Below are 16,962 nucleotides of genomic sequence, written 5' to 3'. Positions count from 1 at the left end.
TTGTAAAGGTAGGCTTCTAGATCATCCCAGGGATTAGGGCCTGTGCACTTTACTGCAATTTAATTTCCCACAGTTAGCTCGTTATTTGCCCAAACAAAATCAGAAATTCATACAGTTATCAAGGCAAAAAACACATCTCTAATGAGGACCGACTGCTTCGTGTCAGTTTGAAACGACGTGTGTGCTCATTCAGGGACTTGACTAAATCTCATCATGCAGTGAAAATGAAAATCCACAATCAACTTCGGGACGATAATCTATATTTTTCTACATCTAGCGCTGGTATTTCTTTGCTTTGTTTTTCCTTTTTTGTTTTTCATTCTACACACTGTTAGAAGGGATCAAGCATAATGCTTCAGCAAATGCACGTTAAGGTACTCCAACTGTTGTGCTGTAATTAAACTCGAGCAATAAATCGACAAGAGACCAATCAAAAGCAAACTACTGCATACATTGGCCAAAAACATAAAACTACCGATAAAGGAAGCCAGGGAAACTAACGGAGATGATGTGAAAACCTGCAGAGATATAAAAAGGGGGAAAATGATGCATAGCTCTGTTCCTGTGGGAGTCTTATGGTGAGTATGATATCATCCCTCTTATGAAAAATGCCTCCACGCACACAGGCACACTATACACACATGCACACACAGCACACCTTAAATAACTTAAATCAAATTTCAGGGTGTGGGTTTTCGAGGCTACTTGCATTGAGGTTCATAATCAGAGCACACAGGAAGGTGACAAGTCATGGACTGATAAGAGCTCTCACTGCACCGTCTGTGTCATTCCTCAATGCACTGGGGTTATATGTTTTGAAAGAAACTGTTTACCACTCTGCCTTAAAATGAAAAATCTAAAATGTATTTTAAGACTGACATTTATATCATTTGAAAAATATGCCAAGCAAAAATGTTCAAAGAATCGCATTAATTTTGCAATCAAATGTTAACATTTTCCCCATCATTATGACAACATCAGCATTTTAGCTTTTAAAACTTAAAAAAATCTGATCTGAGCAAAATTAAGTACGTAATTAACTTTCCGCATCAATTCAACTTCTTTTCTTTTTGTTCCCTCTCCGAGTAGTCTGCAGACCGGCAGACTGGAAAGTCTTGCTTCTCTATATGCTGTGTCGTCTGGCTGATAGGGCTGGAATCTGTCTTGCACCAGTACCTCCTAGCTTCAGGCTAACCCTGCTGTGTGCATTTCTTTTACACTCACTTGCACAGAGCAAATGCCCTTAATAACCATTTAGCTGCTAAGGCACGCTTGTCTGTCCCCCATTCACAGCCTTAGCCACTAATTACCTTCCCAAAGTAATGGACATTTCTGTGTTCCCTCAATGCTTCCCTTTTTCTCAGTACAATCAGCCAGCTGCCTTCACTGGTAGGAATTGGTGGTCTACACGGCCCTGAAAATGAACGTCCAAAATCAACCCATGTCATCCAGTTCCCGAACCCAATGTTTGTTTTTTTTGTCCTCCCTCCCAACATAAAAAAAAAAAAAAAAAAAATCCTATCTTCTCCCAATTACCAGCCTTTTGGTAGCCATGCATGCAAACTCTGAACAAACACAGCATCAACACAAAGATGAACATTTTCCCAGGACAGTTACAAAATACAAGCATTAAAACAGCTTGCAGCTTTGTTTACATAGAGATGCATTACAGTCTGTCAAGTACAAAAAAAAACAAACAAAAAAAAAACATATGGCCCCAAAATTTAATTGAGTCCAACCCAAGGCTGATGTCTTAGTTAGAAATTGAAAAAGAATTCAACATGAAAATTGAGTGTGTCCCACTGGAGGGTAAGTTTGATCTTTGCAAGAGTGATTGAATTAGCAATCAGGAAGGAAAATAAAAGATCCGTGCATATTGATGATACAAATGCCAAAAAAAAAGAAAATTAAAATGTGACGAGGACGAATGCCAAATGAAGACAAGGAAATATAAGAGTGATACTACATTAACTAAATTAAAAAAAAACAAGAAACGCACACAAATATTACACAGTCCAGTGCCATTTCAAATAGCAAATGTCAGGAGCAGATATTAGGAGTGCGACTATTGTCTGAGGCTTCTAAATACAAACTGAATTTATCAAAGGATAAGCTGTGTCAGGTTCTTAGTGGTTTACCACATCAGCTAATCACGCTTACTAATCCTACTGCCATTTTACTTTAACCACAAACAAACACTAATAAGTGATTGTAGCAGCCCATGCCAAAATGCATGTATTCCCATACCGTTACATGATCAAAATGATTTTCTAATCAAAGAGATGAAACAGTTCTATCTCTTCATCAGATGAGATACAAACAGAAACCAAAAGGTGATAGAAGCAGACTATATAACAAAGGATTCTGCTTTCACAGGTTTCCAGATGTGCTTGAAGTTATTAGGATTCCTTAAATGTGCTCCACAAACCCAGTACATAAAAGAGCAATCATGCATGGATAGTCAAAGCAGACATTATTTCACTGCCTCTTCTAGACAACTGGGGGGGGAGATGAAGACCACAGTCATGAGTGGCGTGAATACCAAACAAACTTGAGGCTGAAGTAAGCACAGTTCCTTTTTGCTGCTATTTGCACAGTTCTCTTGCCTAAAACGACAAGATTTGAGGCTCACAACTGCAGCACTGGAAGAAAAAAAAAAATTCCATCAGTATAATCATTTCCTGGGCTGTGATTCACTCCACTAGCTGAGGGACCGAGTTAGTTATTTGCAAGGTGGTGTTTTTGGACCTTGGAACCTGTAAATATGATTTTACCGACTGCCCCTCCCTTCCTGAGCTCTTCCAGTGAGGTGCCCTCGATCAAAGCACATAACCCCCATTTCCCATCGGAGCTGCTTGATGGCCAACAGAGGGCTGTGTTTGCACAAGGGTGTGGATGTGTATAGCTGAATTAAAAGCTGTGCTCTGAAAGTACTTGCATGCTCTTCAGAACTGTTCGCCGCCAAAATAATACTCTGCTCTGCGTTAAACCACATAAGCTTACTCTACAGCTAACTGCCATCAAGGCATCTATCCTTCTGCATATATTTGAGCAGAAGTGGTGAAAAATATTGCTTTAAAATGTTGAAATAACAATTAAAAGAAAAGACAAAACACTGTAGTCAGCAAAAGACTCCCACTGCTATCAAATGCTCAGCAGGTACTCGAATCCTTAGATCCCTCAAAAGTTCTACCTTTAATCTTTTCAAACGCTATTGATGAATTCATCTAAATTTGCTTGCAAAACAGGAAATAATACACAACTTACACCATTCATGTTGGTGGTAAACTGCTATTTGTTTAATAGTCTTTGAGACCTTTTACAGTTTAAAATAATAATTTCAGACATAACAGAAATTTTTCTCTATCCACATTTTGCTAGATGTATTTATTCTCAAATACTTTCAGCTCACTCAAGTTTATATAACTCGGCTGCTGCTGCTTCAAGACCACGACCCAAATACACAAATGCAAAGAATGCAAACACATACAACTCTGAGAACGATTACAAGCATTAAAGTGCACATACGGAATCATCCATCATCAGACTCTTCACTCTTGGCTGCCATAATCATTCATCTTTCCAATTTGCTAAGATAGATGGCGGAGAAACTAAAGGAGGAGGCTAACCTAAACTCCCAGAAGCACTTTAAAATAAAACATTACAGGCCTGGCTATTGTCTATAGTGTAGAGAGGAATTAACACAACCCATCAAAGTTTCACAGGCAAACCTATTGTACTTTGATAAAACTTTCTTCATTAAATATGCATTAACAAAATGTAACAGCATCAGACATCATCTTACCATCAGTCATGCGATTGTTTTGCAACCATTTTTTAAAAGAACAGGATAGCTCGCAACTTAGCGTGTTTTTCTCTAACTCAAATATACATAAACTGATCCTTGTGCATTTCAATTTACAGATTTGTACGCCTCATCCACAGCTGACAAATAAATACACTTTAAATAGAACCAAGTCATTATTTGTGGTAAATCACAGTAGGCTACAAAATAATCAGAACATTAACTTAGTTTATTTCCCTCCCCCCCCAGTGCATTGATTTAATTACAGTTATTAAGAGCAATGAAAACACAGAGCGCAGGTATGCAACTATATGAATACTAAATGCCTAAATCAACCCATGAGGCTATGGCAGCGAGGAGAAAATGAAGGTTGCAGGCAAAAACAGTAGACAGAAGTGGGAAAATGATAGGCGAGATGTAAAAAAGGCGAGCATTTTCCCCTCCTGTTAGGGCCACAGATGAGAGCTCACCTGAATAGGACCAGTAGGGGTCACCAGCTGTCCTCCTCTCCCTCATTACACCTGTGCTTCCATGATGGCCGCCTCCACTGTGGTGAGGTTGACCACCCGATGTAACTGTGGGAGGAAGAGAGAGAGGTCAGAAAGTCCATAGGAAACAGGCAGGTTTCTATGACAACCTAAACAAATACGACAACAACCTATTCAACCTGTTAACATGTCTGAAAAAAATGCATATGGCTGATGTTGACGATGTCGGCAAGACAGATTTGAAAATGTGTCCAATGATTTCCATGTCCTGCGTCCTGTTTTGGGGGTTTTTCGGTCAGAATCAAAACATTTGAACTGCCAAAATAGTACTGTAACACCAGTGGAACACAGCTAATTGCAGTGAACAACAATTTGCCTATTTTCTGTGCAAAAATGACTTCATGGATATTGATCACGTTTTGAAAAACACACCAACATTATCCTCTCAGATGTTCCCCTAACCTTGTGGGGAAGGTTTCAGCTATCCTTTACCATCCATTAGCTGTCAGTGTAGCTGGCACAGAACATTTCAAATGCGTCATCAGGAGGTCTGGGTTTGTTTCTGAATTATCCATAATCAATGTTCTGCATCTTCCAAATTATAGATTAAAGTTTAAGTACCTCTATACTTCAGTTTAACACAAATATTCAAAGTGCCTGTAATTCACTGGGACATGCTGCTCTCAGCCAGGAACCCCAGAGGTGATAGTGACTGAAACATACTTAACAAGGATAATTTGTGCCTGGTATTTCCAGGTCCCTTGACCTGCCTAGCTCTTCTGGCAAATGGCAGTTCCCTAATCTCACAGTCTATATCAGTGAAAGCAGCTTCTGCTGCAAATATATATAGATATGAAGCTGCAAATATGGTGACTGTGTACCAAAAAAAAAAAAAAAGGCTTTCAGCCCAGGTGGCATCATTTGACACAAAGCATTAATGGGTGGTAATGATCACTGTCATCAGGGATCTGCAGAAAACACAAATAGCTTCTCGTACAGTCTCTACAATGCTTCCTGCACTCTTACAATTAGCATCACTCACATCCATTACACTGGCAGTTAGAAGAAAAAATTAATAGATTGCATTATCAATACATTTACAATACATGCAAGCTTGTAATGTCACAACAGCTTCCCTGCAAAGCACCACTACAAACACTCGATTTGGTAAAATGCAAACAACTAGGAGTGTCGACAACTAGTCCCATGTCTTTTAGGCATAAATGTGTCTTAAACTTCTTTGAGGAAAATTTCCTGCAAGAAATTAAACAGAATTACAGCTAAAGCCAGGGGCACAATTTGTCCTTGAGCATACACATTCCCCAGAGCATGCAGCCTCTGGCTTACAACAATCACACTCATATGTGCTCCACAACGGATGCAGCCGCTGCCAGGGCAGAAGGAAAATGTCTAGCTGAAACCATTGTCAATCACGTGCGTGAGTAAAATAGGATTGTTTTGTGTTGCTTCAAGCAGTCAAAACTCACTGTGGCATTCAAAACCTGGAGATTGGCTAATGCTGGTTCCCCGTTGCTAGAAAGATGCAAACAATTGGGCAAGCAGATTGTTTTTGTGTAAAAGGAACAGCAGGAAAACCTAAAACAAAACCAGAGGTGGCAATCTGCGAGAGTCAAAATGGAAGGAGGAAACACTGTTACTTGCTGTAATGTAGCTGTTGACTCCGTTCAGATAATCCATGTTGTATCACAGGTTTTCGTACAAACTGGTCACACATGGCACTCAATATTGTGATCACCATTTTAAAACTCCTCGCACACTTTCCTTTACAAACATGCAGCCTGGCACAACAGTTAATCCCACATCTGAAACAAAAGCTACCAGAACCATTTATGCATGTGTGTCTTAGTATCAATTCATTCTCACACAAACCCAGCTAAAGAGTCAGAAACAGGAATTACAAGAAGTGTTACAGGAAGTTTAGCGCTCAGAACACAACAACTTACAAACACACAAGTAATAATTATACAAGCTGTATGGAATTATTTAAGATACAAATTATAGCTATTTCATGGATTTTTCTACATGTTTCGAAGCTAGAAAATCTTACATCTCAATGCACACATGAGGAAGGAGTTCGTAGCTTATACTGTATAAATATGCATGCAACTCTGCATCTCATCACTGTAACTATGACAACTGCTTTATATCACTTGTTAGTGGTCCCATGAGGTTAAGGCTAACTTTATAACAATAGCAGAACTCCCTAGAGTCTGGAAGCTAAACCACCTTCAGAAAGGGAGCTGGAGTTGGCTTAATCACCATCTACATACTTCAAATACAAACACACGTACACATACATACATCTCCAGCCACTTAAGACAGGCTCCGCTCTTACTAATAGTTGCATCATTACTGGGGATTAATTAAACTAAGCACAACATCAAGCCAAGCCTTTTTATGCACTTAAAGTCAGCGCATTACCGTTTCCAAAAGCGAGCATGAGCCACTTACATACTGCTTCCCAAATCAAATTCGTTGTTTAGAGGCAGTTCACACAAGCTAAGGGAGCAAAGTCATAAATGGCTGCTTTGTTATCGTCAGATGTACCGATTTTACTGTGGGAAGACACGGGTTAAACATGAAGTGCGAAACAGAGGGGGAGGGAGTCTCAGTGAGACTTGGAGCATATTTGAAGGCAGGTTGTGAAACAGGAGGGCTGCACTGTCTTTGATCAGAGAGCATAGGAGACAGCACCATGTCAACAGTTTACACACATCCATGTCAGCCGTCCCCTGTGGGCAAAGGATTAAAGCCACAGCATCTCTGATAGAGCAGAGCAGACAACGCAGTCGGTGCCGGGCCTGAAGGAGCCTGAGCAGAGCTGTGCCGCACTCAAACAACATACATAAATGTGAAATGTGGAAAACACAGGTGAATTATGACAGGTAGTTTAAATGAGACGTTACATACACCCAGTTTGGCCTGGATTTTTATATCCGAGTATTTTTTAGGAAGCTCAGAGAAAATAAAAGGCCTCAAAACACCTACGGAAAAACACTTTGTACACTGTAAAGGCCCGCAAAATCATTTTCCCTTTTTCATTGCCCTCAGGGCAGTTAAATCATCTACACCACCATTAAGCCCTACTATTTGTTCCATAATATCACACTCAACAACAAGCCAAGAACCCCTGAGAGCCCTTGAAAAACAGCAGCCTAACAACAACCACAGGAGCATTTAGCTTGCATTAGTCATTGGGGGACGGAGTTAAAATATCAATCTTATCGCTGGTGTTAGCATCAGGTAGGTGAAGGATAGCTGGGCTGGCACAACCGTGTCACCAGCAGGATTATTTGGGAATGGATTAAACTATCAAATGCATCCTGAGTTATAATGTCCATGTAAATTAAAACAGTGACAGCGTGCTGCGGTATTTTAATGAGGTGAATTCCACCCTCTGCAAGTAAAATACACATCTAGAATGTATATCAGGTACTCTGCAGGTATTTAAAGCAATACAGTGTCTCAGGATCTTTGCTCCACAGATCGTGAAATCACTTAATAGAATCTGTGTGCAATGCAACGCCATTTTCTTTCCACAAGAGCAATGTTTGTGTGTGCCCTCTCATCAGTCCTGAACAACACCGTCATGTCATTTTTAAAAAAGGTATCCACTCAATGTGCATAAATCTACTACTCTGTGCACATTCATTCAATGCAACAAAAGGTGCATCATATTGCAAAAGGAGGATAATACCTTATATAGGCTAAAAATAGAAAATGAAACTTCAGAAATTAAACTGTCCTAAAATAGAACACTAGGCCTGCCTTTTTTTTTTTTTGGCCGTGATAACTGCTTGTTCTCGTTTCAGCTAAAACAAAAATAAATTGAAGATCGGCTAGGCTCGTACACGATGTACCATCTAGTAATCTATTATTTGTACCGATTCTCTGTGACAGTATTTGGCTTTAAAGGATAAAGCTGTCGATATTATATATTTTTGCCATCATCAGCAAATCCCATGAAAAAAGACCCAGCGATGCATTAGTCTGTACCTTCAGATTTTCCCCGCTGAGGACAGAAATGCTTGAAACCTGCCACAAATACATAGTTTCATTTTCAAAACAAAAGACACCAATTCATTTGGTCAAACATCTGGGCACTGACGCTTTTAAGCAAACATTACTCATTAACAGGAGTAAACAGAGTATTTGTTGAGGGCCACGGATTTGGTGTGCTAATGAATATTTACTACAGCAGGACGGTGTATGTGGTATTGACTCAAAATTAACTAACACTGCCCATGCTCATGGTAATGAAGGAACATGCCCCGAACGAACAACAGTGCTGCTCACGTGTTGTTTTTTTAAATTTGTTTTTAACAAAACTTTCAAAAAAGGTCTACAGCACTCCACTGTCATGCCCGTTATCAATTCATTGTAGGTTTTGGCCTTTTTGATGGAATTTGTTGACCGCAAGAACATAAGTATAATATCACCAGAAATATCCTTCACTGGATTTAAAAACACCTTTATCACCTCTTCAACTGTAAACTGAAATCCCTTGTAGTCACGCAGCACCACTGTTACTTCATGGCGCCAAAACCCATTATCACTGAGCACAGGTCATTTCAGCCTAATTATTAAAAGAAAACCAGCTTAGCTCACTTGCACCACTTTAATAATACACACTGTGTCCTACCTCTATTTCGCTGGTTAACCAGTGGCTCAAAAAACGGAAAAGAAAAAAAAAAAAAAAAAGAAAAAGAGAAAGTGAAAAATACCTCTTGGCAACACCAAGGTCCCTGAAGAGCATGCACTTTATTCAACAACACGTTTCACATCACCTTCATACGCCTAATGAAGGCGATGTGCCGAATTGTGTTTGAATAAAGTGGATACTTTCAAACGAGTCAGTCAGTATAGTTACATTTTTCCACACTCTCTTCCCTCCAGCATTGTCCTGCTTTACATTCATGCAGCTACATACGCAGACATTTTGACAGTAGTTGTTGTGGGAGAGGGAAGCGCAGCTCATTCATTTCACCCATCCCCATTTTCTCAGCTGGTCCCTTTAATTAGAGGGAGAGAGAATGCATATCATTAAATTTACTAATTAGACTAACTACAGTCTCAACAACTTTTACATTATTCCGTCTGAAATTGTACTAAACAGAAATGAGCTGTATTTTCACAAGCATCATGAGTGTAGAAAGGGCAGACTCCTGATGCAAAAGTGGTATGTATATGAAGAGAGGGGGAAAAAAAATGAATACTGAGGAAGACAGCTGCTGTCTGAGCAAACTCATTTCCAATGCATAGAGTCAACTGTCAAATGTAGGGACATCTGCTCTGCTTTCTGCTGACTAACATATGTCTTTATGACAAACACACCTAAGTTTCACATTTGCACATTTTATTTTAAATGACAAGCGCCTCGATCCGTCCACAGTGCGTGGAGCTTAGTTGCACGCTAATACTGCACAAGCCACAGTGGTAAAAACACGGTTAGGGATTCCTCTGTGAAGCAAGGGAGCATAGAAAAAGAAGTCAGTGGAGCTTGATCTTGTGAGTGGATGTGTGTTTCTCATTCCTTGGGAAGTGGGCAATGTGGCAAGATATCCCCGGAAGTGTTCAAGTCACACCAAGGACCTCGGGAACATGAGAACTGCCAAGATCAGCCAAAGATACAGCACAGAGGGAGCCGGGCCTTAGGGCTAAAACATCAAACTCAGAAATAATAAAAAAACAACTCAAATCCCAATGCACATATTTAGACCTACACAGCTAAAAGCAAACGCGCAGTTTCAGCAAAGAGGACATCAGCATCCTTGGGCCAGAGAAATGGAGCCATATTACAGGAAAATTAAGCCCATTAGTCTGGTATTAAAATCATTCCTCGACTGAAATTTTCAGAGAAAGTTCCCTTGACACCTTTTTTAATAATTTCTTCATGTGTATGGGCATATCCGTGTGCCTGTCCAGGTCCATCTGAGTTCATTGTGTTAATTGACGGGAGGTGCTACTGAACATTCAGTACCAAGATGTTTCTGTCAATGCCATGCAGAGTGCTGGGAGCCTAAAACTCAACTTCACAGTGAGATGTAGGGACAAGCGAAAATAGTCAAGTGACAAAAACTGAAAACTAGCTTTCAGACAAGTCCAGAAACGCTGCCAAATACACATGATTGCAGGCATTGTGTGCATTACACCCTTGGACCTCCTCCCAAACAGATAACATTTTTGTTTGCGTTTCATTAGGGAACTTGATAAACAAAGCAGAATAGGAGGAAGGGCAACGGAGGCATGCTCAACTTTCTCATTATGCCACACTCGCTCTGCAGTCTTTTCCACAAACGTATCTGCTGAAAACTGGATAAGGCCATCTCATTATAATCAAATCCAAATGTGTCACTAGCTCTCAGCCCACTCACAGTTCAGACGCCCGCGTTCCCAGCAGTTTTTCTCCTCTTAAAAAGGTATACTGTGAAGATTCATATTATCTGTGCCTCAATATTACATAAGTCAGAGGTGAATAGGCCTGAGCATTGTAATGTGTCATGTGTTAGACTCTTCTTAAACCTTTTACCACAAGGAATAACTGAGAAACACAGCACATCAAATGTTCAGACTTTGATAGAGCATGTGGGCGAAAAGGTCTAGATGAAAGTCTCCAGTGTATTCAGTCTTCCTTGAATAGAAGAAAAAAAAAAAGGCACACATCCTGGCATTTATTCTCTATTCAAAAGATGCCAGTATGGAACAATTGTTCTATTGTCTGACTCTTTTGTGAATTAAAACTGCATGACTTCCTGTAGAGGAGTCAATGTTTAACATATCCACTTACAGACAGGCTGAACCTACAATGGATGGCTACTCCTCAAACGGTGAAACTATCCACTAAATCTAAACTGTGTCAATCTGCCGTTAAATGTGCTTCCAGGGCAATGCTAGTACAGTGAATTAACTGCATTAAATAGCTGGAGTGATCACTGATTGAGTGTATCAGGGGCTGTGATGAAAACCATTAACAAGATTACACAAATCCAGTACTGTGACCTTTACTACACTAGCTATAGCTTGTTCCATTCACGGAATACAATAAACAATCTTCAAACGTGTCTCCACACACAGCAGCAGCTCTGACAGTGGCAGGAAAATTTACTGTGTAAAGTGAGTTTTCAATTTTCAATATGTGGCAATTGGATCGCTTAAGTGCCAGGAGCTTATGAGGTCATTCCTCAGGACACGGTGTGCAGCCCCGCATGAATTGTCTAGTTATTGATTCTGAAATAAATTCAGCTGCCTCTGGTGGATACATTACACTCCTCACACATTACTGGTGGCCGTGAATGGTGATGGTTGATTACTGGTAATGTAAATGGGTCCATCTAAGAGTGTGACACTGATACCCGCCAGGTCAGTTATTTGATCACAGCTAATGTAAGGGCACGCAGCGTGAAAATTTATGTCGGCGTTGCTACAGAGAGGTGATTTAGAGAAAAGCATCTAAAAAACGACAAATTGTCAAGTTGTAAAATACTACTGTAGAGCAGCTGCAAATTCATTAAAATGTCTGGAATCAGATCAAATACCTGTAGAAATTTGCCTCCGTAGAAAGAAACGTCTCCCTACTATTGATGAAAAATGCTCAACCTTCAGGTCGCTCGCCAAATGACTCAACGCTCACCATAAATAATACCACAGCACTAGGACTTTGCATGCATCACTTCCAAACAGAATCTTCATGCCTGCCTGAGGCCATACAAGCAGTCAGACCTCCTCCCTTCCTCTTTAAATGCTCTTTGATGTTGGGCTAATCAATACTTGAAGGCTGAATTTAGAAGCGATAAATAAAACCATGAACAGCAATGCATTTGATACCTCTCTAACAGCCTCTCTGGTTGTCTCGCTAGTATGTAGAAGTGCACAGCGACCAGGATGTAAACACAATCTGGCTCAAGCAATGAGAGGAATACAAAACGCATCAATCTAAGACACAGGCCTGCTACACTGGAACACATTTTTCACTGCATCATGAGCGCAAATATCTGAGCTTCATTCGATCAAATACAGCGACTGAAAACTGACATTTTTTTCAGGTGATTTCTGCAGCATGAACTGGAAATTAGCAGCCTGTTAACTATATACTTGCAAAGTCTCTAAATACAGATTTTCTTTCACCTTTAAAGTTAAGGTTTTTCCCTGCAGATTTCTTACACAGCTAAGGTCTTTGTGCTGTTCATATTTATGATGATTCATTATCTACCGTCACATTTTAATACAAAAATTCCTCTGAAATACCATGCTAAAATGCAATTCAAGAAAACTTAATTATTTATTTCTCACAACAAACTGTTCTCGGTTTTCTTCCCACCTCCACACTAGTACTTTTCAGCATAAAAAAAAAAAATACAGCATTTCTTTCCAAGTGTTTAAACTGATTAATTTGGCTATGAAATCAATTGTCACATTTTCTGACAAGGAAAAAAAAAAAAAAAAAAAAAAAAAAAACGGTCTCATAATTATAGTTGTGAAGTTAGTCAAAGTTTGGAGTTTCAGCTTCTTCAAAAACAAATGAATTCCACCCTGTGTGCTTACAAGGTCTGGATTTAAAGCTATGGAGATCAAAGCTAATTTAAAAAAAAATACTCTCAAGATCAAGGATAAGTATGAAGCACAGCAATGGTCCAAAAAACAGAAATATACTTCTGCTGATTAACTTGGGAATTATTAAGATGGGAAGAAACGGAGTGGCGTGCCGCAATAAGATGGCCCCTAATTAAAACAAAGGGATTACAAGACTATTTCATTACCAGTCATCTGTGCCAAAATATCACTGAGCTTGGCGGTTTTCTGTTCAAACGCCGGCACGCTATCTAAAGACGACCGCACACATTCCACATCAAACCTACTGACGCCACCTTGGCACTAATGTCATCATCTCCATGTAGTCAAACTTGTAGTGGTGGTCAAGGCTAATAAACATGAGATCCAGAGCACACAGCAGCAGGAGCAAACAACGGCTGAAAAACTGCATTCAATCGAGGGGTACTTGGCTGTGACTCAAGGTAATGATTCCAGTCAAATACCACACACCACAGCTGAGTGGCGAAGCCAACGTGCAAGGGCATTCAGTTTCAGTTCTTATGACCCGACAGTGCAGGTCCAACACCAAATCTAAAATAGAAAAATACTTCAAATGACACACTGATATCAGCCTTTAAAAACCTGAAATGCCAAACATGACAAAAATCTGTATAGTTTTCTCTAAATACAAATTCAGAAATGCAAAAAAACTAAACTGTTTTCAGCCTGTCCAGATATGGTTTCATCTATACACATGGTGACAGGTCTTGGAGTATTACAGTGCTGGCAGTATTAAGTTGAACCCCTTCAAAATTGCCCTCTGAATCTCCCTATTTACAGAATAAAAAATGCTTTAATTAGAATATTGAAAGGGCAATTAAAACCTTCATTGGCTTAAATACATGATTAATCTTTCTTCCTCACAAAAGCAACAACTTCCATTTTAACAAGACCACGCTAAGTACTGTTACTGGTGCCATAAGGCCTATTCAAAGCATTTAATTCTAAACATTACAGCAAGGCAGATGATTGTCTTGAGAACTGAGAGGCTGATGCAGCCGAGTGGCTGTTAGCTCCCACCTGCACGGGGCTGGCTGTTGAGCGTGGGGACAGATCATGTGTGGAATCCCTGAGTGATCTCTGGTTACCTTGGAAAAGTGTCTTCTGCTGCAGTAAACACGTCTGTTCTGAGATTTAGACAAGCTGTGACAACAACATATAGCAGCTGTCTCACCTTCAGCTCATGCCCATGTTTGACAGATAAGCAGCCGCACAGGACTCTGACAACACGGCAAAAATTACCCAGGGATCAACTGATGTTTTACGTTTTTTTTAAATGGTCAATAAATCCAACTGTTGACCGTGTTGTCCTAAAATTTTACTGTCTGATAAATACGAGTGTTGTCTTTGTTTCAGAAGCGTAAAACAATGTCTTTCTGAAATATGAAAATGTCAAAAGGAAAAGGCCATGGTATTCAAATCCCTAGTTAATTAGGGTTCCACTACCAGGAGGGGTTGAATGTTTGTGTTGAAGAACAGAAACATTTGCATTCCCCAAAGGGGAGCATGTCAACAGGATCGATAGGGTAGTCTCTAAACTCCTGTTCCGCCTCCACAAAGAATCTAACTCAGCAGATCTTCTCCTGAAGATTTCCCTGAAATTAACCAACATCGAATTTTCAAACCGGCTGCCTCTGTCATTTTTACAGTTCCACGGTGAAACAAACACACAAAAGAAAGTTTTCAATTACGACATATTAAGCAGCTGGGGGAGGCCGAACGCCACCTTTAATGCATTGCAGCCCTTCATGGTTAAACACCAATTACCCCGACCTTTCCATTGTTGTTTTAGAGCTTTCTCTCAAAGAGATAGCTGAAGTGTGAGAGAAACAAACAACATCCATCTCATTCTAAACCCAATGGAAAGTGCCTTGGGACTGATCTCTTGAGCTGTTAAGGAACAAAAAAAATAGCTTTTGACAGAGAATTCATGAAATGGCTTCAGCAATAAAGCGGTGCCAAAGCGGATATTAACTTCGTGTTACATTTTGACACACTAATAACCTTTTCCATACTAGCCCTCTTTATTTGGCACTTGTGTATTGTAATCAAAATTAATATCTCTTAATAAGGTACCATTTCATATCAAGTCTGAGATGAGGTAAACGATAGTACAACTAATAGAACAGTATAGTTGCAGACAACTATTCTGGATTTTAAACAGGTGGGTAGCACCAGCTGTTCCCATTTTGGAAAGAACCTTTTCAGAAACTCTTAGAAAAGGTAGTTAATTTGGTTCATTGAAAGACCAAAAAATTACAGTGTCAACACTCATTTTCATAGCCATGTTGGCTTTACAAATCATACTGCTCTGTACAAACACTTCTGTGAAATCAAAAGTTCCCTCACATGAATATAGGGCAAAATTATTTCAAAACATTTGAGTTGATTTGATCAGATTGTACAGTGCACCTTTCAATTAACTAAAGGACAATTACAGTTATTACCTCATGTGTCAAGAACACAACTTTGAAACAACCTGCACAATTAAATCTACCATCCTGGGTGAGTACAACATAATTCAAGTACTTAAAGGTACTTACATTTGGGTACTTGCCAACACCAAGTACTGATACATTAACCTAGTAAAGTATTATTTCGACCATAAAAAATACTATTACCATAAAAAGTGTGATGAGTTTGAAAACCTGCTATCATGAGGTCACAAGTGTCGTGTGCAAACTGCTTCACTAAGACTTGCTGGAGAGTAAAATCCACAACATTCACTGAGCAGGGAAGCTGATGAGCGACACTGGGCAGACGCTGCTGGTCCATATTTCAATGGTGAAGCTGAACAGGCTGCTAATGTGATTATTCACAAAGTCATGCCGCTTCGGTGAGACAGCTTCTGTAATGTGGTGATGGCTGAGAATCTCTTGGGGCCTGAGAAGCTGAGGAGTGGACAAAAATCCTACATTTTCAACCACCAACAGCAGCTGGTTATTAAGAGCAGTGGGGCTGGTAGAGCTTCTGTTGTGCTACCCTTGGGTTGCGTCTAGAGATTTGCGCTTCCTTCTCCAGCGTTTGTTGCACAGTTGGTTTGCGGGTTGCCACACTGATAGCGTTAGCAAACGACAAAGCTTGATGTGTGTTATACTTTTAAATATCTCCAAACCACTGACAATCCTCCTCCATCCTTGTGTTCATTGCATTTGAGATGTTTGGAAGCACAGAAATATGGCATCAAAACAAATATTCCAACTAGTAATGATATTGGTGCATCCCAAATTACATAGTTTGAAGTTTAGAATTCTGTGAGCTGTAAAAGGCCTCACTCAAAGCTTTTTTTTTTTTCATAATTCATTTCCTTTTTTTATTTAAATCTTGAGGCATCAATGAAGGCAAGCCCTCATTTACAATGTTGAGAGTGGTGTCCACAGGATAAAGAGGCAACAATCAATGAGACAACGAAGGAGTTAAAACAGTCACTTTCAAAAGCAGTTTAGTCCATGATCATGCATTTAAACTGGTTAACAGATACGGCTGCACCAAGCGCTACAGTTTTCTGCAAAATGTTGCAGCTATGTGCAGCTGAAAAGCAATCAAATGTATAACATTGAAATTAAAAGAGTGTGTTTAAATAAGGGTTTATTTTCAAGAGTAACTCAATACAGGATTTTTTTAAAAACTCAAATACTGCTATTGGCCTTAAAATCCAATATCTGTCACACAGTAACACTAAATAGAAAGAGCCATATAAAACCTGATTTTTTTTTCTAAATTAGCATGCTTCCAAGCAGTCTACTGAAAATAGATTATACCGTTAAACCTCCTGCATAAAAGCAATATCATGAGTTGCTTTTATCAGAAGCAAGAGTGCCAAAGATCTAAACACAGTCATGTTTACGTGGCATCATTTCAAGTTTATTCTGGTGCTCCGTTCAGCTCAAACAAAGCACTTATCTATCCTGTTGACAGTCAAAGGCAGTGTAATGTGTACAAATTTATATATAAAGCCTGCAGTGACCTAATTCTGAACTATAACCAACCCACATGCATACTAACAAAAAAGGTGTTTGCACTCGCTGGTGTACAGGCGAACTTCACTCTACAGCTGTT

The 16,962-nt window shown here is 39.6% G+C and overlaps 1 protein-coding gene across 1 annotated transcript in view; it reads right to left on the bottom strand.

The window, feature by feature from the left end:
- The window catches only part of ca16b (carbonic anhydrase XVI b), a 106,138-nt gene that overhangs the window by 78,953 nt on the left and 10,223 nt on the right, over nucleotides 1–16,962 (bottom strand). Inside the window, exon 2 of the mRNA XM_022189272.2 lies at nucleotides 4,276–4,380. Coding sequence (XP_022044964.1) covers nucleotides 4,276–4,380 — 105 coding nt within the window. The remainder of the gene's footprint in view (nucleotides 1–4,275; nucleotides 4,381–16,962) is intronic.

This window comes from Acanthochromis polyacanthus, chromosome 5 (genome assembly GCF_021347895.1).
Source record: "Acanthochromis polyacanthus isolate Apoly-LR-REF ecotype Palm Island chromosome 5, KAUST_Apoly_ChrSc, whole genome shotgun sequence".
Lineage (NCBI taxonomy): Eukaryota > Metazoa > Chordata > Actinopteri > Pomacentridae > Acanthochromis > Acanthochromis polyacanthus.
Note: the sequence above shows the minus strand (reverse complement) of the source record. Positions and strands in the feature narration are given on the sequence as shown.